The 24,323-nt window shown below is 34.6% G+C and overlaps 1 protein-coding gene across 1 annotated transcript; it reads left to right on the forward strand.

The window, feature by feature from the left end:
* Positions 1-10,573: 10,573 nt before the first annotated feature.
* Positions 10,574-24,323, forward strand: LOC104884932 (uncharacterized). Its single transcript, XM_010669639.2, has 6 exons — positions 10,574-10,849; positions 11,958-12,085; positions 19,984-20,087; positions 21,842-21,929; positions 22,095-22,156; positions 23,844-24,323. Exons 1-6 carry the CDS (start codon positions 10,737-10,739, stop codon positions 23,994-23,996), a joined length of 648 nt encoding a protein of 215 aa, XP_010667941.1. The 5' UTR covers positions 10,574-10,736; the 3' UTR covers positions 23,997-24,323.

The raw sequence follows: 24,323 nt of genomic DNA on the forward strand, positions 1-24,323 counted from the left end.
GTGACATGAATATTATGTCTAGCCCCAATCTTTCAACTATATGATGGTTTTGTCATATGAATAGTCTTTTGTGACAGAGGAAACTTCTTCTTTGTCCATGAAAGTCGAGGTAATGTTAGGTAACGAAAATTGACCCAAGCAAATTAAGTTAATTTCATAACAAGGTGAGAAGAGAAGTTTGTAAGTAATATTATTTCATGATACATTTATACTTGTGTTGAGAATCCTTCTAATTTCCTAAGTGATACAAGTTGAGACTTGAGAGATGAGATTAACTTATTACTTCCTCCGTAACATAAAAAATAGAACAATTGAATATTTTATACTTCATATATAATACTCAAATATTGCATTTTTTCTGTTACGAAGGAAGTAAATATATTCGGCCAATATTATTTTCGGGTGATTGTGATACTTTTCTACTTAATAACCACTATCATAGATGGTTATGTGTATGCACCAAAAAAAAAAAAAGATGGTTATGTGAAATCAAATTATTAGGAGAAGATATTATTGTTTTTAAACAACATGGAATTTAATTAATATTGACTAAACAACCTTTAAATATATAAATCACTACGTGAACAACAACGTATTTTAATTTGTTCATGAATTATTTATATAAAAAAGAAATTATTATAAGAGGAGAACTAAAGTATCAAAATAAAACTAGTGAATTTGCCGAAAGATGCATCGAAATATCGAATTGTTATATGTCCTACTTTTAGAGAATGAGCCATTGTTTGGATCAACTTATATGTGGTGTCAATTTGACATGGAAAGATGTTAGTAAAAAGGCGGTAATCGAGTGGTCATTGACTCATATTATACATTTAAATTGAACTATTGTAATTTAAATCCTTGATTATCATTGTAGACTAATAATATCATAGTTATTTATGAGAACCGGTTCTAAAAAATTAATAAATGGTGATAAGTATCAGCGTATTCTACCCCTATAACCAAAAACTTGGTTAATTACTTAATTGTACTCGGAGAAAAATTCTACATGTTGCTCCTTAATTTTCGACAATTGTAGTTGGTATCAAGACGAATATTTATATTTTACGTGAAGTCCCTTTGTAATTGACAATTTTACTTGGTACCATTTTAAATAAATATATTCCCTCTATTATTACTTTCCTAGTTTCCTAGGTTCTCAACCGCCACTATCGCTATTAATTAGATCCACTAGACCTCCTTCTAACCCTTTGATCCATCAAAATTATTGCGCAATGCTACATCTACCCAGTGGGTAGTTAACCCACTAGAAATAGAATATCTCTATTATATAAGGCAACACATGGGGGACACCAAAAAATAGAAAAAGGAATAAAAGAAAAAAAAATAGAGGCTAACTAACTGTTTCATTTGAATGAAAAAAGGAGGGAAAATAGGACATTTAAATTGAATATTAGTTTTTTGAGAAAACAAAATATAAACAGTTTTTCTATCCAATTAAATTTATTTTCTACTTCATTTGTTATCACACGTTCTCGCACGCATTGTGTGCATGTAAGACTAGTTAAAAAACTATTAGAACTGATGAATTGGATTCCACTATTTATATATTTCTATTAGTAGTGGGTTGTTGACCCACTGGGTAGATAAAGTTTTTTCCAAAATTATTGTAGCCAACTACTAATAATAAAACATTGATGGATCAAATATAGACACAAAAAGAGGGCATGGATAGCGACTTTGGGGGTTGTGAACTTGTGATAGGATGTTAACGAGACAATTATGATGAGATAGAAACGTCAACGATTGCAAGATCATATGTAAAATTCAAAAACTCAGGATGGTACGAAATAAAATTTCGAAAATTGGAGGCTATATTTTTTAGAAAACATAGTTAAGTTTTCTCTCTTAGAGTTGAGATTATCTCTGTTATATAAGGCAATTCTTGAGGAATTTGACCTCTATATAAAATACTACTATGAATATTGTACATATTTTTATAATTTGAAGCATGCATACATTTACATATACTTTTTCTTTCCAATCCGACTAACATGTGGTGTCAGTGCTACCTAAAGAACTAATTTTAACACAAATATTATCTAATACTTTTAAAATTGACTTTGAAGAGTAATATATAAAATAGGTTTTTTTTTAATCCAGAGCCACGATGACACCTGTTGATATTTACATTTTTATATAGAAAAGTATGGGTTTATAACAATTAGGGGTAATAATGAGCTTGACATGTTCATGAACAGTTCGAGCTTGGTGAAAGCTCGCCTTGTTGTGGCTCGGTCCGCTGTGGCTCTGTTCGGGTTCAAGTTCAGCTCGAGACCTTAACGAGCCGAGTTGAGTTATGACATGCTCGGCTTGAAAATCTCGTGAACATGCTCGATTACTTTTTTGTATATGGAATTATTGCATTATTGCATTATGTTATGTTACACAATAATAAGTTAATAGTTTTATTATCAAAGAATAAACTTTTAAAACAAAATATTAAAAAATGAAATATAAACAAGAGGAGTAAACTAAGGGTGCGTTGATTCAACTTATTGGCCCTGAACTTATTTGACCTTATCTGAACTGAACTTATTGAACTTAAACTGAACTTATTGGAACTTATTAAACCTGATTGGACCTGATTCAACTTATTGGACATGATTGAAGTTGATTGGAACTTATTGGACCTTATTGGAACTTATTGACCTTATTGAAACTTATTAGACCTTATTGGCCCTGATTGAAACTTATTAGACCTTAGGGTGCGTTCTATTCAACTTATTGGACCTGAACTTATTGGAACTTATCTGAACTGAACTTATTGAACCTGAACTGAACTTATTGGAACTTATTAAACCTGATTGGACCTGATTGCACCTGATTCAACTTATTGGACCTGATTGAACCTGATTGGAACTTATTGGACCTGATTGAACCTGATTGACCTTATTGGACCTTATTGGAACTTATTGACCCTTATTGAAACTTATTAGACCTTATTGGACCTGATTGAAACTTATTAGACCTTATTGAACCTGATTGAAACTTATTTGACCTTATTAGACAAAAACATTGACCATGAATAACATAAATATTACCACTAACGTAAATACTACCCCTCAAAATTGTTTATGGAATAATAATTATTATAATTCGTCCTTTAAAAATAATGATTATTAATTATCTCTTATGATAATTAATTTAACAAAAACATTACTATTTATATATTTGCCTATACATAACTTTCATCACTAATATATCTAATAGTGTTGTTTTAATTTTATAAAACACTAGTAGAAAATCAAAAAATTAATAATCATTATTATTATTGTTAACCTTAATTATTATTATGTAATTATTATTATTATTATTATTATTTTTAACCTTAATTATTTGACCATGATTATAATTATTGTTAACCTTAATTATTATTATGTAATTATTATTATTATTATTATTATTATTATATGTAATTATTATTATTATTATTGTTAACCTTAATTATTTGACCATGATTATAATATTATTCAATAGCAATATGAATAATCAAATAATAGACAATAATACAAGTATAATACTATACATTGTGGTACTTTAATAAAAAATTATAATAAGAACATAATCAGCTAATAGTAGTATGAATAATAAAATAATAGACATAATACAAATAAATAATAAAATAATAGACATAATACAAATAAATAATAAAATAATAGACACTAATACAAGTATAATACTATATAATCATTGTGGTACTTTAATTATAATTCTAATAATAACATAATCCGCTAATAGTGATATGAAATTATGAATAACAAAATAGTGGACAATAATACAAATGTTTATTAAACATTGACTATTTGGACCTTATTGGACCTTATTAGACCTGATTGGAACTTATTGAACCTTATTAGACCTGATTGGAACTTATTGCACCTGATTGGAACTTATTGGACCTTATTAGACCTTATTGGAACTTATTGGACCTTATTAGACCTTATTGGAACTTATTGCACTTATTAGACCTTATTGCAACTTATCTGAACTTATCTGAACTTATCTGAACTTATCTGAACTTATCTGAACTTATTGGACCTGAAACTTAATTTTTTAAGTTGAACAGAACGCACCCTTATTGGACCTGATTGAAACATATTAGACCTTATTGGACCTGATTGAAACTTATTTGACCTTATTAGACAAAAATATTGACCATGAATAACATAAATATTACCACTAACGTAAATACTACCCCTCAAATTTTTTATGGAGTAATAATTATTATAATTCGTCCTTTAAAAAATAATGATTATTAATTATCTCTTATGATAATTAATTTATGATTAGAGAGGATGATGTAGAAGATGAAGAAAGATACTACAGTGATGATAATGAAGCAATCAATTGATAACATTTATATCTTTCATTGTTATTAGTAGCGAAAACATGTTATCTCTAGTTATTTAAAGACGAATTGCAAAATACTGTAATTATAATTATTATTATTATTGTTAACCTTAATTATTTGACCATGATTATAATATTATTTAATAGCAATATGAATAATCAAATAATAGACAATAATACAAGTATAATACTATACATTGTGGTACTTTAATAAAAAATTCTAATAATAACATAATCAGCTAATAGTAATATGAATAATAAAATAACAGACATAATACAAATAAATAATAAAACAATAGACATAATACAAATAAATAACAAAATAATAGACACTAATACAAGTATAATACTATATAATCATTGTGGTACTTTAATTAAAATTCTAATAATTACATAATCAGCTAATAGTGATTTGAAATTATGAATAACAAAATAATGGACAATAATACTAATGTTTATTAAACATTGACTATTTTGACCTTATTGGACCTTATTAGACCTGATTGGAACTTATTGGACCTTATTAGACCTAATTGGAACTTATTGGACCTTATTAGACCTGATTGGAACTTATTGGACCTTATTAGACTTGATTGGAACTTATTGCACCTGATTGGAACTTATTGCACATGATTGAAACTTATTGGACCTGATTTGGACCTTATTAGACCTTATTGGAACTTATTGCCCTTATTAGACCTTATTGCAACTTATCTGAACTTATAAAAATTAAGTTTCAGGTCCAATAAGTTCAGATAAGTTGCAATAAGGTCTAATAAGGGCAATAAGGTCTAATAAGGGCAATAAGGTCTAATAAGGTCCAATAAGTTCTAATCAGGTGCAATAAGTTTCAATCAGATCTAATAAGGTCCAATAAGTTCCAATCAGGTCTAATAAGGTCCAATAAGGTCCAAATAGTCAATGTTTAATAAACATTTGTATTATTGTCCATTATTTTATTTTATTTTTTGGCAATTCAAAATTGTTATTGATAACCAAAAAAAAGAGGTACAAAATAAAGATCCTAACTAAGGATCAGCTACAGACTACTAACTCCCCCCACCTCCTAGGGAGGGTTTGGGAGCCAGCAGCCATCAGGACATTGAACAACTAACCAACAACAACATCAAGAATTACAAAACTAGAACCCATACACTGAGCCTTATTACATCAGTAGTAACTCATTAATCTGAGGATCATTTCTACAAGCTATGTGAAATAAAATTACTCTAAAGACTTGTTGGGGAGGCAGAAGCTGATTATCAAAGATTTTTTTGTTTCTTTGAAGCCAAATGTGATAGACACTCTCCACAAATAGCATATTATAGAGATGATGCTTTCTTCTGTTGCCTCTACTGTGATGACTAGCCATTTCAATAACTTCTGGTAGGTGATAGTGACTGGTGGAGAAATGAATCACCTTCATACATGATTGCCATATGATCTTGCTGTAGTTACACTGGAAGAACAAATGAGCTTGCGTTTCTGGAGCAGTATTGCATAAAACACATGTAGCATCAGTTAGTATCCCCCATTGAAGCATTCTATCTTTCGTAATTAAGCTGCCCAATAACAGTAGCCAAGTGATGAACAAAGCTCTTGGACTAGCCTTACTGTTGCAGATAATTCTTTTCCAAGGAACCTGAGGTTTGTCTCCTCTTAGAAACCACTAAAATTTCTTGATAGAGAATTTTCCGTTGTGCTCAAACTGCATACACTGTAATGGATTCTCAAGATGCATTCTAGCCTCCAGAATTTTTTTCAATGCCCAAGAGAGCCTCTTGGGGATCTCCATACTCCATACATCTCTGCGTTTGATGTAATACACATGCAACCACTTAATCCACAATCTATCTTGTTTTTGAGCTAAGGCCCAAAAATGCTTCCCAATGGCAGCTTTGTTCCAAATGGTACTCTCCTTGAAGTTGAGCCCTCCACTTGTCTTTTAATAACATAGATCATCCCAAGCTACTAAAGCCTTCCTAGACTCACTAGTACCAGACCACAAGAAGCTTCTAAGAATAGATTGAATCTCCCTTAGCACTTTCTTTGGAAGAAGGAAGATCTGACTCCAGTATAGCTGAATTCCTTGAAGAACTGAAGTAATCAGTTGACATCTGCCAGCATAAGACAATTTTTTTGCAGTCCATAACTGAATTCTAGCCACCACCTTTGCAATGAGAGGTTTGCACTCAGAGTAGAATAATTTCCTGGCCTGCAGAGGGACCCCTAGGTACTTAAATGGAAAGCTACCCACAGGGATATGTAGAATGTGTTGTAGTCTGTCTCTTTCATCAGCATTGATACCAGCAAAATAGACATTATTACTTTTGTCTAGATTGGCAGTTAGACCAGAAGCATCAGAGAACTCCTTGAAAGCTTTAAACATTAAGTCAACTGAGCTCATATCAGCTCTAGTAAACAGCAGCAAGTCGTCAGCAAACATCAAATGAGTAATGCTAAGCTTCTCACATCTTGGATGATAATTGAAGTTTGGAATCTCCTTAAGAGCCCCTAGCTTCCTAGACAAGTATTCCATACTGATAGCAAAGAGAAAAGGAGACAAGGGATCACCTTGTCTAAGGCCTTTTTTTGCAGGAAAGGATCTGCTTGGAATACCATTAATAAGTACTGTATATGATACAGAGGTAACACAAGTCTTTATCCAGTTCACAAATTGAGGAGGGAACCCCAATTCAGCTAGCAAAGTGAATAGATAAGGCCATTCCACTGAGTCATAGGCCTTTCTAAGGTCTATCTTCACCATACATCTAGGGCCAATATTCTTTGTAGTATAGCCCTTAATGAGCTCTGTAGCTAACAGGATATTATCAGAAATAGACCTATTAGGGATGAACCCTGCTTGAGCTAAATCAATAATATCACCCACAACTTTCTGGAGCCTCAAAGTGAGGATTGTAGCAATAATTTTGTACAGGACAGTACAACATGCTATAGGCCTGTATTCTTTCACAGATGAAGGATTAGAAACTTTAGGAACAAGGGTAATCAGGGTATGGTTGACAGCAGCAGGTAACACACCAGAATCAAAGAAAGTCCATATGGCCTGATAAATTTGGCTTTTAATAGTAGACCATACCTTCTTAAAGAAGAAGCTATTGTATCTATCTATTCCAGGAGCTTTATTGTCATCAATGCTTTTGAGAGCATTATCAATCTCTTCTGCAGTGACTGGGGCAATCCATTCCTAATAGTAGGAATATCCACTCCAGCAAGAGAAGTAGCTGATGTGCCAAGTAGTTTCTTGTAGAAGTCTAGGACTTCATTCTGGATATCATCATTTCTAGAGAGCTTAACACCATTATCATCATATAGCACTTCAATGTTATTTCTTACAAATCTTTCCTTCATTGAGTGAAAGAAAAAGTGGTTGTTATTGTCTCCCAGTTTAAGCCACTGAATCCTTGATTTTTGCCTATAATCACTTTCCTCTACTGCCATAAATTTCCTTAGCTCAGCACTTTGTAAGGCCTCTTGCTTATGAAGATGCTCAGACCCAGGATTACTCAACAATGAAGTTTGAGTTAAGTCCAGTTGCTCCTTGAGATGAGCAATCCTAGCTTCCAAGTTTGCAAAATCTCTCTTGTGGAGAAGCTTCAGTTTGCTCTTCAACACTTTCAACTTGTCCCAAACTTGCCGTATCCAATTATGGTTCTCAAAATTCACCCATGTATCACTAATTATATGAGCAAATTCTGAATGATCTGCCATATAATTGAAGAATTTAAAAGGCCTGCCCCCTTGATTCTAGGAATTGGCACATTTCAGTAACAAAGGGCTATGATCTGAAAGTCCAGGGTTTAGGATTTCCACTACTACCCCTGCATATTGCATCAGCCATGGACTATTAACCAAATTACATCTATCAATTCTACTAAGCACCCTAGCTTCACCCTGACTCTTGTTATTCCAAGAGTAGAAGTGCCCACAACTTCTTAACTCCAGCAGATCAGTAGCCTGCAAGCAGCCACTGAAATCTTGAGTCTCATAGGTAGTGACAGGTCTACCTTGAAATCTATCATCAAAGGATAGCATAACATTAAAATCACCTAATACACACCACCGATCATGAATGTGACTATTAAGTCTAGCAAGACTTAGCCAGAGCTCTTTCCTAGTCTCCACTGTGTAAGCCATACACAATGGTAATTATCATCTTGTTCCCATTCTGCTTATCAGTAATAACTCCATGAATCAGTTGCTCATGCTTCTCAATCATATTAAAGCCTATCACATCAGCATTCCACCCTACCCAAATTCTTCCTCTGGGAGATGACTCATAATTATCCTCCCATTTCCAGCAGTTCCCCAATTTTTTACCTAATTTTGCCACTATTTTGACTTTTAACTTTTGTTTCTAATAAGCCAATAACATGAACTTTATTATTCTTTACATATTTCTTCACTTCTACTACTGAAGCAAGGCTATTCAAACCCCTAACATTCCATGTACTAATTATCATGCAGGGTGTAATTGGTAAGAACTACTCCCCCCTTCATCCACTGTATGCACCACAGCCCCAGAACCTTCCTCAAAGTTGATTCTCTTTTTGTTTCCAGAGGATGGAATGATACTCCAATCAGTATCACTTACTTTGGCCTGCATTGTTACTTCACTAGTACGCTTAGCTATGGCTTTACCTTTATCAACATTTTTAGGAGGAATCTCCACATCTCCAGCATTCTCCTCCTCTGTAACCTGCTTCTCACATTCCCCTGGCTTGACTTGATCTTGAACAACCTGTTGTTCAGTGACCTCTTTAGTAACCTTGGGAATCCATTGTCCATTATTTTGTTATTCATAATTTCATATCACTATTAGCTGATTATGTTATTATTAGAATTTTAATTAAAGTACCACAATGATTATATAGTATTATACTTGTATTAGTGTCTATTATTTTATTATTTATTTGTATTATGTCTATTATTTTATTATTCATATTACTATTAGTTGATTATGTTATTATTAGAATTTTTTATTAAAGTACCACAATGTATAGTATTATACTTATATTATTGTCTATTATTTGATTATTCATATTACTATTAGGTGATTATATGATTATTAAATAATATTATAATCATGGTCAAATAATTAAGATATGATTGGTGACTTCGTGTTTGTGTCTCTAATGGAGTATTGGAGAAAAGCAAAAAAAAAAAAAAAAAAACAGAAGGAAGAAAGGAGAAGAAATGAATGAAGCAATGTTGCAAAGCTACGATGATTTTGAGCATTTTTTTTCTCTTTTTTTTTATCTTCTAGTGCATTCACATAAATGAAAGGAGGAGAAAGGAGTAGAAATGAAGGAAGGAGTTAATGCTATCTACTTACCTTCACATTAATGAAAGTGAAGTGAGAATTTTTTATATGTGCCAATTTTAATTTGTTAGCAATGAATGTTAATTAATTTTTGATTTTCTACTAGTGTTTTATAAAATCAAAACAAGACTATTAGATATATTAGTGGTGAAAGTTATGTATAGGCAAATATATAAATAGTAAATTTTTTTGTTAAACTAATTATCATAAAAGATAATTAATAATCATTATTTTTTAAAGGACGAATTATAATTATTATTACTCCATAAAAAAAAATTGAGGGGTAGTATTTACGTTAGTGGTAATATTTATGTTATTCATGGTCAATGTTTTTGTCTAATAAGGGCAAATAAGTTTCAATCAGGTCCAATAAGGTCTAATAAGTTTCAATCAGGGCCAATAAGGTCTAATAAGTTTCAATCAGGGCCAATAAGGTCTAATAAGTTTCAATCAGGGCCAATAAGGTCTAATAAGTTTCAATAAGGTCAATAAGTTCCAATAAAGTCTAATAAGTTCCAATCAGGTTCAATCATGTCCAATAAGTTGAATCAGGTCCAATCAGGTTTAATAAGTTCCAATAAGTTCAGTTCAGGTTCAATAAGTTCAGTTCAGATAAGGTCCAATAAGTTCAGGGTCAATAAGTTGAATAAAACGCACCCCAAAGATAATAATACGTCAAACTTGTTTGTGGACCACTGGATAACGGCTCGGTCAAAACTCAATTTGATCATAGCTAGATCTGTAAAGTTTTGAGGTCGGCTCAAGTTCGAACAAACTTAAATCGGGCTCGGCTCGACAGATAAGCACCCGTAGGCGCAACTAGATTGATAAAGATATAAAGGAAAAAGAAAAATATTGAGGAGGAAGAAACGCAATTACGCAAGCTAAACTGATTCCTGCGGTCCTCTATTTTGGCCCTGGTATTTCTGAAATTTCGACTCTGTCTCTCTCTCTTTTTCTCTGTATATTTGTACCATATTCGCGAGGAGAGAGAGACAACTTCAAACAGAAGAAGAAGATGGTGTTTTACTTCAAGGCTCGACCCGAAGCTGGGGATTTCACTATTTTCATGGGTCTTGATAAATACGAAAATGAAGAACTCATCAAATACGGCTTTCCTGAAGACATTTGGTATACCTTTTTTACATTTTAATTTATGGGTTCATTTTATTTCTGTATTTTCTGGGTTCCCTTTTAATTTTATGGTGTATAATTGGTGGGTTTGTTTGGAAATTGATTATAGGATTCGATTTTTCAAAATTTTTTTTTTTTGGGTTTGTTGAAATTGAATATTTTGTTTTAATTTAATTTGTGGGTTTGAACGATTTGTTAAAATTTTGTCAATTTAGGGTTTTATATATTTTCTGCACTTGTCTGCTAAAATTATGCTTGAATAGTTTTTGCAACCTTTTGTTGATTTAGTATTGCAAATGATCAGTGATAAATTGATATCAAGTGGAATTTGATTGGTGATATTGGCGGAATTGAGCTTAGTGCTACTCCTGTGTTAGGGGTTGTTTGGTTCACTATTTTTGGGCGTCAAGAAATGGAATCAATTACCGATTCCCTTTCTTCTTGTTTGATTCAACCCGTTATCAATCCATTACCATTATTTGATGGTAAGAGTTACCTCCCCTCTCCCCCTCAAGTAACAAAATCCATTTGTTGGTGTTAAGAGTTACCATTCATTTTCATTCCTTGCCTTGAACCAAACGCTCAATAAAGTTAACCATGTTTTATACCATTCTTCTCCTCTCTTTTTTTTTTTTTTTTTGTCAATTTCCTTTCCGTTCCAACGACGCCTTAATGTAAAAGAATGATGGAGTTATAGAATGGTATTAGCTAAACTCCTGTTTGAGCACTATTTTTATTTCTCCCAGTCAAGACTCCAAGGAAACATTACCTGCAAGATTGTCCAAGCTACTCAGCAGACATAGGACAAAAGAATTAGGCGTGAAAGTGAAAATAGTCACTGAAAATCTAAACTAGTGTAGCAAAATTTGATTTAACTATTGAACTGAATTTGGTTTGTTGCGGAATTAGCATGAGCATTTACTTGTGTGCACCACTGTCAATGTGTTGAAACACTTATCTCCGATGACAAATTTGAAGCAAGTGTGCATCTTATGATTGGTCAACCGAGTGCTAAGGACTTCACCCACAGTCCTGTTCTTTGTAGCCAAATTGATAATCTGATGCTTATACACTGTTGCTGCATGCTGATAGTGTTGTTTCTCAGGTTCCATGTGGACAAAATGTCTTCGGCCCATGTCTATGTAAGATTGCATAAAGGTCAATCTTTGGATGACATATCTGAAGCTTTGTTGGAGGATTGTGCACAGTTAGTGAAAGCAAATTCCATCCAAGGCAAGTCCACAATCCTTTTAAATATGTTACTAGTAGTCTAGTATCATTGTTGTTTTGACCAATAACTGATTTTTCAAACTTATCCTAATACCAAGGATACAAATAAATCTACGGTTCCATGTGTATCCAAATGTAAAATTGCTATCTGAAAATTTTTCTAGCAAATATATTCCCCTCCTTTGGACATAATAGATGAAAACCAATCTTCAGTAATTGGAAAAATCCAGAATTTCAACTATCTGATTATAAAGAAGAAATATCTGAGTAAAAAGAAAAAGAGTTCGAAAATGACAATGAAAAAACAAAAGTAAGGGCACACCTAGAAATAGCTGAAGCTTGTGAATCGTGATATATTTTTTAGCTCAAGTAACATGGGTTTGAGGTTAGTTATTTACTTGCTTTGTAATAATTACTCCCTTAGTTCTGTTTTATTCTTCTTGGTTGCTTCTTTGCGATTTCAATGCAAAAATTTTCCATTGATATCTTTCATTACATATTTGTAAAAATTACTAAATGTTGCTAATTTGAAATTGCACATAGGATCAAACCTATCAAGATCAGACATGATAATGTTTTTTCAAAAATAGATATTAGTGAGAATTTATGGTCAAGTTTTGGCTCTATATTGGAGACATTCCATTCTAGGAGAGCATAAGAACTGGAGACAGTATATTATTTTACCGTTATTTATAATAACAAAAATTGTCCGCTGCCTAGTATTATTCCAACCCTTTAAGGGGGCGTTTGGTTCATATTATGGTATGGGTTTGGAATTAGGAATGAAACCAAGGTGGTATGGGTTTGGAACTTGATACTTAATACCTTGTGTTTGGTTTCATTTCGGAATGAAAAATCTTCTTTTATTTAATACCTAGAGGTAAGGTATGAGCCATACCCACCTCCCCCATGGGTTTCTAAACCCCATACCTTATGGGTTTGAGGTATGGGTTTAAAATTTAGAAATAAGTTAAACAAACACTAGGTATGGGTTTTATTCATTCCAAACCCATACCTCATACCTAAAACTAGTGAACCAAACACCCCCTAAGTGGTGTGAAGTTCTAAAGAGTGGAATGGATAAATGCATGCATTGCTATATATCCCTTTTAATAGTCTACTTGTTGTGACAGATGCAATTAACGATAGCAAAAATAATGAACAGTCGACACAAGAATTAACATGGTTCACTAACAATATGTTAGCTACGTCCATAGACAGTGGAGAAACCGTTTTATTAGGTCTAGAAGAGAGTACAAATTACAAAATAGTATGAGGCACAAGTTAATAATAGGGTTTATATAGCACCCTACTAATTAACCTAAACAGATGGGCCTAAACGCGAAACTGAAACAGACCCGGTATATTAAATAACATATACCGAAAAAGTTCGGGGGCGTTGCTTTCTAACCCCCACCACGGTGTTTTCACCCCGTGGACCCCTAGGTTATTCCTAGCGTCACATAAATAATTCAAGACATACTTCAACAAATCTCCACCTTGATTTGAAGTCTCTCCCACAGAACAGATACAGATGGTACCATATGCCACAAAAATAGCCAACCAGACTCTCCGTGCCTCAGAATGCCCCTAAGGGCCCAGATTAACAGCTAAGAATATTTAGGAAGTCCAAGCAATGTTGGAACTTGGAACTTGCCATGAGGAAGTGGTGAACATGTGAGCAGGATTATTAGGAGTACCTACTTTCATCACCTTAATCCTCTTCTCACTTCTAAGAAAATGATATCTTACATCAATGTGCTTAGTCCTCTCATGATGGACTTGATCCTTGGCTAGGCATATTGCACTCAAACTGTCACAATACACAATAGCCTTATCATGATGTAGACCAAGATCACTAACTAGCCCTTTTAACCATATTCCCTCTCTAGCAGAATGCCATATATTCTACTTCAGTCTTAGACAAAACAATTATGTAGCCCGCAAAGTTGCCTTCCAACTAACAAGAGAGCCACCAAGAGTAAATACATAACCAGTCATGAACCTTCTACTGTCAACACCAGGGTTACCTAATTCGCCCCTACCCCCCACGAATCATGTTTCGATTCGTCCGTTCCGAAACGCAATTCGTTCGCGCACCAAATCGGTAGGGAACGCGAGTTAGATCGTTTAAATTGGCGTTCCAAATGGTGGGTAGAGTTTTCGAGATTTAGGGTTTGAATAAATCCTAATTTTGTTGATTGAAGGGGAAAAGTAAAAAAATTTGTGCTTTAATTATGGGGCTTTTGATAGGAATTTAAAATCAAGTTGATTGAAGTGTTTATGGCAGGTTTACCTAATTCGCGGATCCTCCGGTTGTCTTCTCCGGTTGTCTTCTCCGCTTGTCTTCTCCGGTTGTCTTCTCGTGTTTGCGGTGGTTGTGGGTGAGTTGAGGTGTTTTTTTTTTTTTACGGGTAGGCAAGAGGTTGAAGATGAATGTTCATCTTCATGAACTTCTATTATGCGAGTGTTTTGGACTTTTTTTTTTTTTTGAACGAAAGAGTTTTGGACTTTTGGATGATAGAGACTTGGAGGTTCACTACTTTACTGGTTCTTTGATATTAGCGTAAAGTGGGAATGTATGAGTGATGATGATGAATATGAAGGGTGAAGATTAGTCATTTTTTTGGAAGAAGATGAAAACTTATCAACTCTTTATTTAATCTTTGACTTTCCAACTCTTCTAATAATGATATTTTTTCGGAAGAAGATGAAAAGTTATCAATGCACTACTTCATAAATAAGAAATATTATTATTTAATATTTACTTTTAATTATGACTCGAATTTTTTTTTAAGGATGATTGAAAAATAATTTTTTTTAAATATATACCGAATCCTAGCCGTACCCATTTTTTAAAATTTTGAATTTGCCGTTTTCCGTCCCGGTACCCGTATCCATACCCGTTCCCGTATCCGTATCCGTACTACCTAGCGTACAATATCATAGAAAAATACATGGTTAAAACTTAAACCTACTTTTTAATAAAGCACATGTGTCTTAAATTTATAGCAAAAAGAGTATCTATCTAAAAAAACAAATATTTAATTTTAAAAAAAGAACTTCTATTATATTTTTTTTTTTAATGTATATTATAGTACAATAAAATTATGAAATTATTTCTTTAACAAAATATTGAAAATCTATACCAACTATTCTACCCAAAAATAAAATATTTTAAATTTAAATAGTGTCATATCATAGCTTGGGGAAGAAATTAAAAGAATTGAACGCAAAAAAATATTCTAAGTTTTATACTACCTATATAACAATATAATTCCATTTTAAAAGAACTGAACGCAAAAAATTACACGTGATTAGCATATATCGGTTGATCAAAACAATTAGAGATTTGAACGACTCATTGCCATAATATCTATAAAACAACGGATTTCGAACTTAGAAGACCTAAACACGTATAATGACACGTGATTAACATATATCAATCGACCAAGACAATTAGATATTTGAACGAGTTATTGCCATATATAGTATTATAGCTTTATACTACCTATATAACAACATAATTCCATTCTAAAAGAACTGAACGCATAAAGTGACACGTGATTAGCATGTATCGGTTGATCAAAAGAATTAGAGATTTGAACGACTCATTGCCATAATATCTATAGAACAATGGATTTCGAACTTAGAAGACCTAAACACATATAATGACACGTGATTAACATATATCAATCGATTAAGACAATTAGAGATTTGTACGAGTCATTGCTATATATGTTTTTACTACCTACATAACAATATAATTCCATTTTAAAAGAATTGAACGCAAAAAATTACACGTGATTAGTATATATCGGTTGCTCAAAACAATTAGTGATTTGAACGACTCATTGCCATAATATCTATAGAACAACGGATTTCGAACTTAGAATACCTAAACACATATAATGACACGTGATTAACATATATCAATCGATTAAGACAATTAGAGATTTGTACGAGTCATTGCTATATATAGTTTTATACTACCTACATAACAATATAATTCCATTTTAAAAGAATTGAACGCAAAAAATTACACGTGATTAGCATATATCGATCGATCAATTACATTACTATTAAACTTTAATGTTGATAAAAAAAACAAAGAAAACAACTAAAGTTTAATAGTAGTACACGTATATAGTATACACTACTTAACTAGGAAAGTACACGTATACAATATACACTACTTACTAGAATCTAGATTCTTCTACAATAATTTACTCCAACTCTCCAAGTCTTGTACAGCTAATCTAGTTTAATATTCCAACACAATTTAGAAGATGAAAAGATGGCCTCACTCCTATATAAGGACTATCCCAAATCACGTTTTTCATCCACCATTACCAATTTCTTCTACATTCATCCTCCTAATCTTTCCAAATATCAGTATATGGCTTTTGGGAAGAAGAAAGTACAACAAAGAGTAACTGAAAATGTAACTATTCAACAACCTAAAAATGTAACTATTCAGCAACATATCTCATCTGACGAAGATAATGAAGAAGTTGAAGCAGAAACTACTGAAAATGAAACCCCCACAAAATCCACTCCAATATCCAACAGACCATCAAAAGACAAGCCCTTGCTTGAAGAAGTTACAGTATTGGGTGCTGCACAATGTCAAAATGGAGGAGGAGCAAAGTCTTGGCGTTGCAACCATTGCAAATTACAATTTACAAGCACGTATACTAGGATCCACAATCATTTTTTTGGGTCTGAGCCTGGGAAGAAAGCTAATATACAGCGATGTAAAACACTTATGAGCGATCGAGAAACTTACCAGAGATTGAGGAAGAAAGTTCAAAATGCAGAAGGTACGGGGGTAGTATCCCAAAGATTGAAGCACTCGACCATCAACAAGAAACAAATTGTCATGCCAAACAAATCCCCACTTGAAGTTGCTTTTGGAACTATGGAGAGAGAAGTGGTTAACATGAAAGTCATGAGGTTTCTTTGTGCTAATGCAATTGCTTTCAATGTTTTGAGAAGCCCTCAATGGCATGAAATGGTGTATGCCATTAACAATGCACCAAAGGGTTACAAATCTCTCTCCTATGAAAAGGCGAGAACTTCCGGGCTTGATGAATGCAAGAGTCTCGTAGAGAAGGAAATGGCTCCAGTTAAAGATACATGGTATACACATGGAGTATCTATTGTTTCCGATGGCTGGGCTAACTGTAAACAAGATCAGTTGATCAATGTAATTGCAACGAATTTTTGCGGTGCCATGTTTATGTATTCTGGGGTCTTTAATGGGGTCGAGAAAACAGGGAAACTTATTGCTGGTTTTTTGCTCAGTGCTATAGAAGAAATCGGTCCCTCCAACGTTCTATCAGTGGTGACAGACAATGCAAAGAATTGTATCGCTGCCGGAAGAGAAATTGAAAAGGTACATAAACATATCTTTTGGTCTCCTTGTGTATGTCACACATTGAACTTAGTCTTTAAAGATTTTGCTGAATCTTTGCATTGGATAAACGACACTTACAAGTGTGGGAAACAGATAGTTAAGTTTTTCAGAGGCCACAACTACCTGTTAGCATTATTTAAGGAAAATTCAACTAGGATTCTGTTGAAAGTAGCAAAAACCAGATTTGGCTCACATTACATAGTGCTAAAGAGGTTGCTTCAATGTAGAGAGTCTCTTGCAACAACTGTTGTTCTAAGGGCTTATAAGGAGTGGCTCATGAAACAAGATGGAGCAACTAAAACAATGGGGGGATTGGTTGTTCAAAAAATTAATGATGATGATTTTTGGGATGAAGTCCAGGAGGTAGTAAGAATCATGAAACCAGTTTACAAGTTAATGAAATTTTGTGATGGTGATGGACCTATGATGGGAGAAATTTATGAAAGAATGGATAACATGCTGGGTCAATTAAAAGATATCATGAGCACTAGCAAATACAAAACTGATTTTCCTAAAATGGAAACAATTGTGGTGACAAGGTGGGATAAGATGACCATACCTCTTCACTGTTTGGGTTTCGCTCTTACACCACGCTTTTATGATAAAATATATCTTGAGACTCTGGCTCCTGGGGGTTATACTAGAAAGGCTCCTAATCTTGACAAAGAAGTTGTATTGGGTTTGCATGGAAGCTTTTGGAGAATAGCCGAAGATGCTGACGAAGAGAAGAAGTTACGAGATGAGTTTGCTGAATTTCAGTTAAAAAAGGGGATATATTCTATGCCTCAGGCTCAGATTGATGCTGTCACAATGGATGCCATTGATTGGTGGTGTGTTTATGGGTCTCAAACACCTAACTTGGCAGAGGTAGCCAAGAGGGTGTTAGCACAACCTATTACTAGCTCTTCGGCCGAGAGAGCTTGGAGTACTTATGGAAATATTCTTTCTTTAAAACGGAATAGACTCAACTGTTCTAGGGCCGACAAGCTAGTATACATCCACTCTAATCTCCGCCTTATATCCAAATTTAGCGATGGCTACAAAATAGGGCCCCATCGTAAATGGGATATTGATCCCGAAAACGCTTGTTTGGAGGATTCACCTCTAGAGCTAGAGGAGATGAGGTGGACGGGATTAGATTCGGATGAGGAGGATGTTAATGATGATGGGATGCTACAAAATAAAAGGGCAAGGATGATGTAGGAGGGTTACGAAGCAGCATTACAAGAGTTTAGAACTTTATGTTTTAATTTTTCTTTTTAATTGAGAATTAAGGATATTTTGATTTTATGTTATTAAATTAAGAGAGTTTCATTTTGTTTACTATTATGTTTTTTTTTTATTGATTTTATTTTTTATCATTATTATTGCGTCGAATTATGTTCCATCGAATTATGTTCCTAAAATTCGTTCCGAAAAAAAATTCCATCGCGTTCCAAATTCTTTCGACTAGCGAATTGCGTTCCCGTTCCCGTTCCGCGATCCAAAGCGATCCGCGAATTAGGTAACCCTGGTCAACACCTCCAGCCTAATCGTATCATTGTAAGTTTTCAGTTTTTGCTTTTATGAATATAAAAGTCATATGATATAAGGGGGATAATAAACGTAAAATTAGTCATACTTATACGAAACATGTCAATTTTGAAAACTGAAAACTAAAAACTGGAAACTACTTTTTCTAGTTTCCATATTTTTGTTTTTGGTTTTAAAAAAAACTAAAAACTAGAAACAAAAAACGATAACGAACGAGCCCTAAACACTGAGTATCATTCCAATAAATGAGACCAACATTAGACGTATATCTAAGGTAACGAAAAATCCTCTTCACAGCTTGCCCTGAGGTTGCCCCATGAACCTACTAACAACATTAACATCATGTGCAAGATCTGATCATAGCATACATCACACTTCCAACTGCACTAGCATATGAGACTCGAGACATATAATCCTTCTGAGCAAGATGTTGGGGTGCAAAAGCAAAAGATAGATGTATATTCCTAGCGCCAGATAAATAATTAAAGGCATAGTTCAACACTACCAGATTTCCAGTTGCCTTTAGCCTTAACCTTTATCATAGTCAGGTGAACAGTTTACTAGATCTTACCGACCATTTTGGTTTAAAAGTAGTAAACAGTATCTTAAATTACTATCTTAGATTACAGCAAGCCTTTTATCAAGGTTGTTTCCCTGAGGACAGTTATTCCCAGTTTGCTTGAGTCTTGAACCTATAATAGCAAAGTGAAGAGTTTACTGGCCAGTCTAGTCCCCCAAGATATTATTGGTACATCTAACAGCAAGTTGTGTCGAAGCTGTTTTCTTGAGGCCTCTAACGTTATATGTGCACTTCACACTCTAAGCAACCATTGACTCTGGCACTTTAACTATTGCTTTGATGAGGTAATATGTATTTGTTCAAATAGTGAAATATACATGCTGTTCGAGCGTCTGTTTCTTGACATTGGTTTCAATGATAATGCAACAGGCAATAAAGTGAATAACATTGATGTTGTGTACACTCCTTGGGCCAATTTGAAGAAAACTGCTTCCATGGATGTTGGTCAAGTTGGTTTCCACAATTCAAAAATGGTAACTTCTCATCTCACTCTGTATGATCTCTTTGTGAACTGTAATGCTTCCAAGTTGCTCTTTTTGGTCTTTGCCCTTTCATGGTATTGGTGTATGGATGTCATAAATTTTCGGAAGCCACCCCTAAGTGCCCCCTTTATTGCCAGTATCACCCGTAACTAAGGAAAATTATACAAAGCCACCCATAAGTCTTATGTTGCCTGTTCATAGTCGCCCAAGTAACAATTCCTTTGATGAACTGTTTATTCATGAGTAAAATTTTGATCGAACTCTCAGCTCACCGGAACACAAAAGAACCGATTAATGTTTATCCTTTTATGATGAGTGGTGACAATGAAGACCTACCTCTTTGCCATTTTTTACCTCTTAGCCTTTCATTCTTTCTTAACTATGGATGGTGGGGATTAGACCTAGTTATTGAATTGCGGGGATGGGCGGGTTAGTAGTGAGTCACCTTGTTAATGGGTCAAAGCAGGCTAGCCATGCATGATTACGTGTTGGGGTCAATAGCTCACTAGTGCCAATAGAGGAGTAAGGACTATGGGAGCTAGAGGATAGGACCACACCTAAAAACTTAAGTATATGTTCTTTTTTGTTTTTCTTATAGAAAATTATTGGCTACAATTATGGACCCGGTCCTTAGAGGTTGTGTCCAAGAAAATCCTTTTTTTAACTTGACCTAACCTTTACACTCTTGTGGCTACCCCTGTCCATTAACTAGGTCTACTATGGTTGGATGATGAGAAAGATATCGTGGTTCTTTTTTGGGTGGAGCTTGGAGGTAGTGGAAAAGGAGAAGGGAAGAGAAAGAGAAGAATAAGGGAAGATTTGGTAGTGGTGGATGGTCCTCCATCATGAGTCAAGGTAGTGGGGGGTTAGTGGTCTGGCGCTGAAGGTAAAGGGGATAGGCGACAACCTAATCATGCCACTATCCCCCCTCCATCCAATCCCCACTCCCAACTTAACCCCCAACCACTAGTCCACTGCCCCTTCCTCTCTTCATGTTGATTCTCTCTCTCTCTTCCATCTCAACACAGCTTGTCTACCATAAACCCGCCTCTACATCGCTGCACCATTGTCATCTTTCCTCTTGCCTGTCGCAGGGATGGTGGTCTTGGGAATAGGGGCAGCAGTGAAGTGGGTAGGGGAAGGGAAGTGTTGAAGGGAGAGAGACGGGATGCTTGGTGGTTATGTTGTTGAACAGGGAGAGAGAAGAGTAGGGTTTTGTGGTGATGGAGTGTATCCCCATGGCATTAGGAGAGAGGGGGGGAGGATGTTCTTTTTTGATCAAAGTATAGACAGCTTAAGGATTTTCTAGTATAATTAAGATAAACTATACTCCCATGGTTTCTTTTTATTGTTCCTTCCTACATTGCTTTTCGCGACTTAGCAAGGAGCGTGAGTTAGTGGCACAATCCTTGGAATTACATGAATCTTTTTTGTGAGAGAAATTGTAGAAGTCGAAACAGCAAAAAAGATATCCCAAGAGGAAAGTGGGAACAACATAAAGATACAGAGGGAGTAGGTTTTAGTGTCCTTTTTTGTTTGCCAATTTAACCTTTAAAAGAATGGTTGTGAATGATTTCACTTGAAGGATGTTGTTCAGTAGATGGAATGAGACTTAGAGATGGTTTCGTATAATTCTGTAGCTATTAGCTAGAGGTGGTTTTGGAAATAAAGGGTCAACTTATGGGTGGTTCTTTATTTGAATTATCCTATAATATATGGTGATCTGATTATTGTCAATGATTAAGGTCCGCACTGTTCGAGTAGAAAAGAGAATAAACGAGATTGTTAATAGGCTGAATCGGACAAAGGTGGAAAGGACACCAGATTTTAAAGGTAACCCTATTGCCTTCTTTTTTAAATAGTAACAGTGCCTGATTATGGTCATATTGCCTTCTTTCAGCCCTCCATCCTCCTCCCTCCCCTCTTTTCATCCTCTTTTTTCTCTTCCAAATCTCTGTTGGATAGTAGTGTAATCAAGTATGAATTTTCTGCATGCAGCTGAGCGTGAAGCATATAGTGCTGCCGAAAAGGCAGAAAGAAAAGCTCATCTGAGGGAAAAGGTAAGAGCCATACTTTAGTATATGTATTGGCATGTAGTTTGTGGCTTATTTTCGAGTCTTCAATCATGCATGATTAAATTTTGGTGAATTAATATGTTTTGTATAAAGTAAGATGGTATCAGTACATTGTTTGACCATAATCATGCATGTAACAACACAGACTTTTATCAACATACATACAGAGCATAATATATGCCTATCTTATTATCTATTTAAAGCTAGATATATGTATCCCTTTTTACTTGCCATTATATACTTCCTCTATTTTTGGTACTTGCATAATTTCCCTTTTATGGAAGTTGCATCATACTTGCATCATTACTTAATTTGGCAATGAGTTCTCTCTATCTCTCTCTTATCACATGGATTTTCCTTTTCATCTCTCCCTATATCTCTCCACTTCTCATGGACTCCTAAATTTTGTTCCCAAGCTACATGATTCAAGTAAAATCTGCACCTCGTGCACTGCATGGACCACCAAGCTAGCTGTTTTCAGAACGAGTGAAGGGTGACTTGAAAGGAATCATATTAGGGTTAAGAAACATAAGTTAATTGTTTGACACTTCCCTGATCCCATAATTTCAGACAAGCTTCCCGGACCTCGCGTGTCGTCTATCTGGGGAAAGTTTTGACTGAGTTTTTTTTTTCTTTTTTCTGTTTGTAGTCCCTTGATTAATCCTTCACTATTCCTTAAGTGATCAACTTCACCCGCACTGATGATTTGAGGATGATGTGATATGGATAGGTCAACTGCCAACAGCTTGTTGTTATTCGTTTGGCTTTAAGGCCCTATATCGCCTAAAGCTACTAATATTCTTGCTTCAGTCTTTGATGGATGCTCAAGGTTTGGCTTTTTATAAAGTGCTGTCCTGAAAAATCTGCACTTGTGGGGGGGGGGGGCTTTGAATATTTGCCTCTCATATTAGTAGGTAGGCACACAAATTAGATTCTACACTCTGGGGGGGGGGTGTATGATGCTCCTGAAAGCACATGCAGTTCAAAGTAATTAAAGTTACAATTTAGAACCAAAACTTGTCAGGTACATTAACAAAAGAGAATACAATTCATTATAAAGAACTCACATAAGAAAAAACATGGTAATATGATAAAAGAACATGGAGGTATAATGAAAAGAACTTTAATCGAGAGCATATTGCACATCATGCTCTCAGTATATAATCTACGCATTGTAGGTAGGCATCGACAGATGGCTTTTCGGCCAATTGCCTCTAGTTAGATTGCATACTCGACCATTACCACCAACCATCTTGTGCTCTCTCCCCTGTTTGCTACTCCTGCTCTTTGATTCAAAGTAAATTTAATACTTTTTATCTTGGGCTGTTTCAAAATAAATCGATATATTTTCTTTGGCACGTGGATCCTCTCTATCTCCCTCCCAAGTCCTAATCCAAGAGGCAAAGATTCCCTTCTCTTGCATCTCTCTCCTCTTCCTTGAAAAGTATGCCCAAACCAAGTGTTCCATTTCTTTTGAAACAGAGGGAGTGCCAAATCTGGACCAATCATAAAAGGTCGACCACAGCCTCTTGAAACGATGCAGTCCAAACTCCAAACTATAGAACTGACTACAAATTAGAACATAGTAGCTTATTATTATATGCAAAAGCAAAACTCTTGTCATGTATTATTTTTTTCTTAATGCAATTAACACTGAGTTTTTGCATTGCAGAAACGTCGAGAGGAAATGGATAGGCTTGAGAAAGAGAGGCAAGCAGAAACGCGCAGCTACAAGAATTTGATGGTATCTGACAAGATGACATCTAACAAACAGATAGCTTCAGCTGAGAAATCCCTGCAAGAGCTAGAAGAGGATTTCATGTGAAGTGAATCCGATTTCTTTTTTCTTCTATGAGAATGTGATTTCCATCTAATTGCAAGCTTGTACACAATTGTCACGGGCGTGCTGTTACTTGATGATGTGGGTTGGTTTAATCACAACCACCATTATCTAATCTGTCCGTTGAAGACTCCGAATCATGTAACTCTATGATGATGATCAAGAAAAGGGCTGCGTTGTATAGGGTGGATAGAGAGATCAATGTGGTAATTGTACGTTGAGAGTCTCACCCTTTGTTCATGACAGCAAAAATCTGGTGTGAAAAGATTATGATTTTTGTTTGCGGATTATATGAAATTGCTTTATTAAGCA

This window comes from Beta vulgaris, chromosome 2 (assembly GCF_026745355.1).
Source record: "Beta vulgaris subsp. vulgaris cultivar EL10 chromosome 2, EL10.2, whole genome shotgun sequence".
In the NCBI taxonomy this organism is placed as follows: Eukaryota; Viridiplantae; Streptophyta; class Magnoliopsida; order Caryophyllales; family Amaranthaceae; genus Beta; species Beta vulgaris.

Coding starts and splice junctions, on each gene's coding strand:
- LOC104884932 (XM_010669639.2), top strand. CDS start 10,737: ATGGTGTTTTACTTCAAGGCTCGACCCGAAGCTGGGGATTTCACTATT. Junction 21,930..22,094: donor AAGGACACCAGATTTTAAAG/GTAACCCTATTG, acceptor TTCTGCATGCAG/CTGAGCGTGAAGCATATAGT. Junction 22,157..23,843: donor AAGCTCATCTGAGGGAAAAG/GTAAGAGCCATA, acceptor TTTGCATTGCAG/AAACGTCGAGAGGAAATGGA.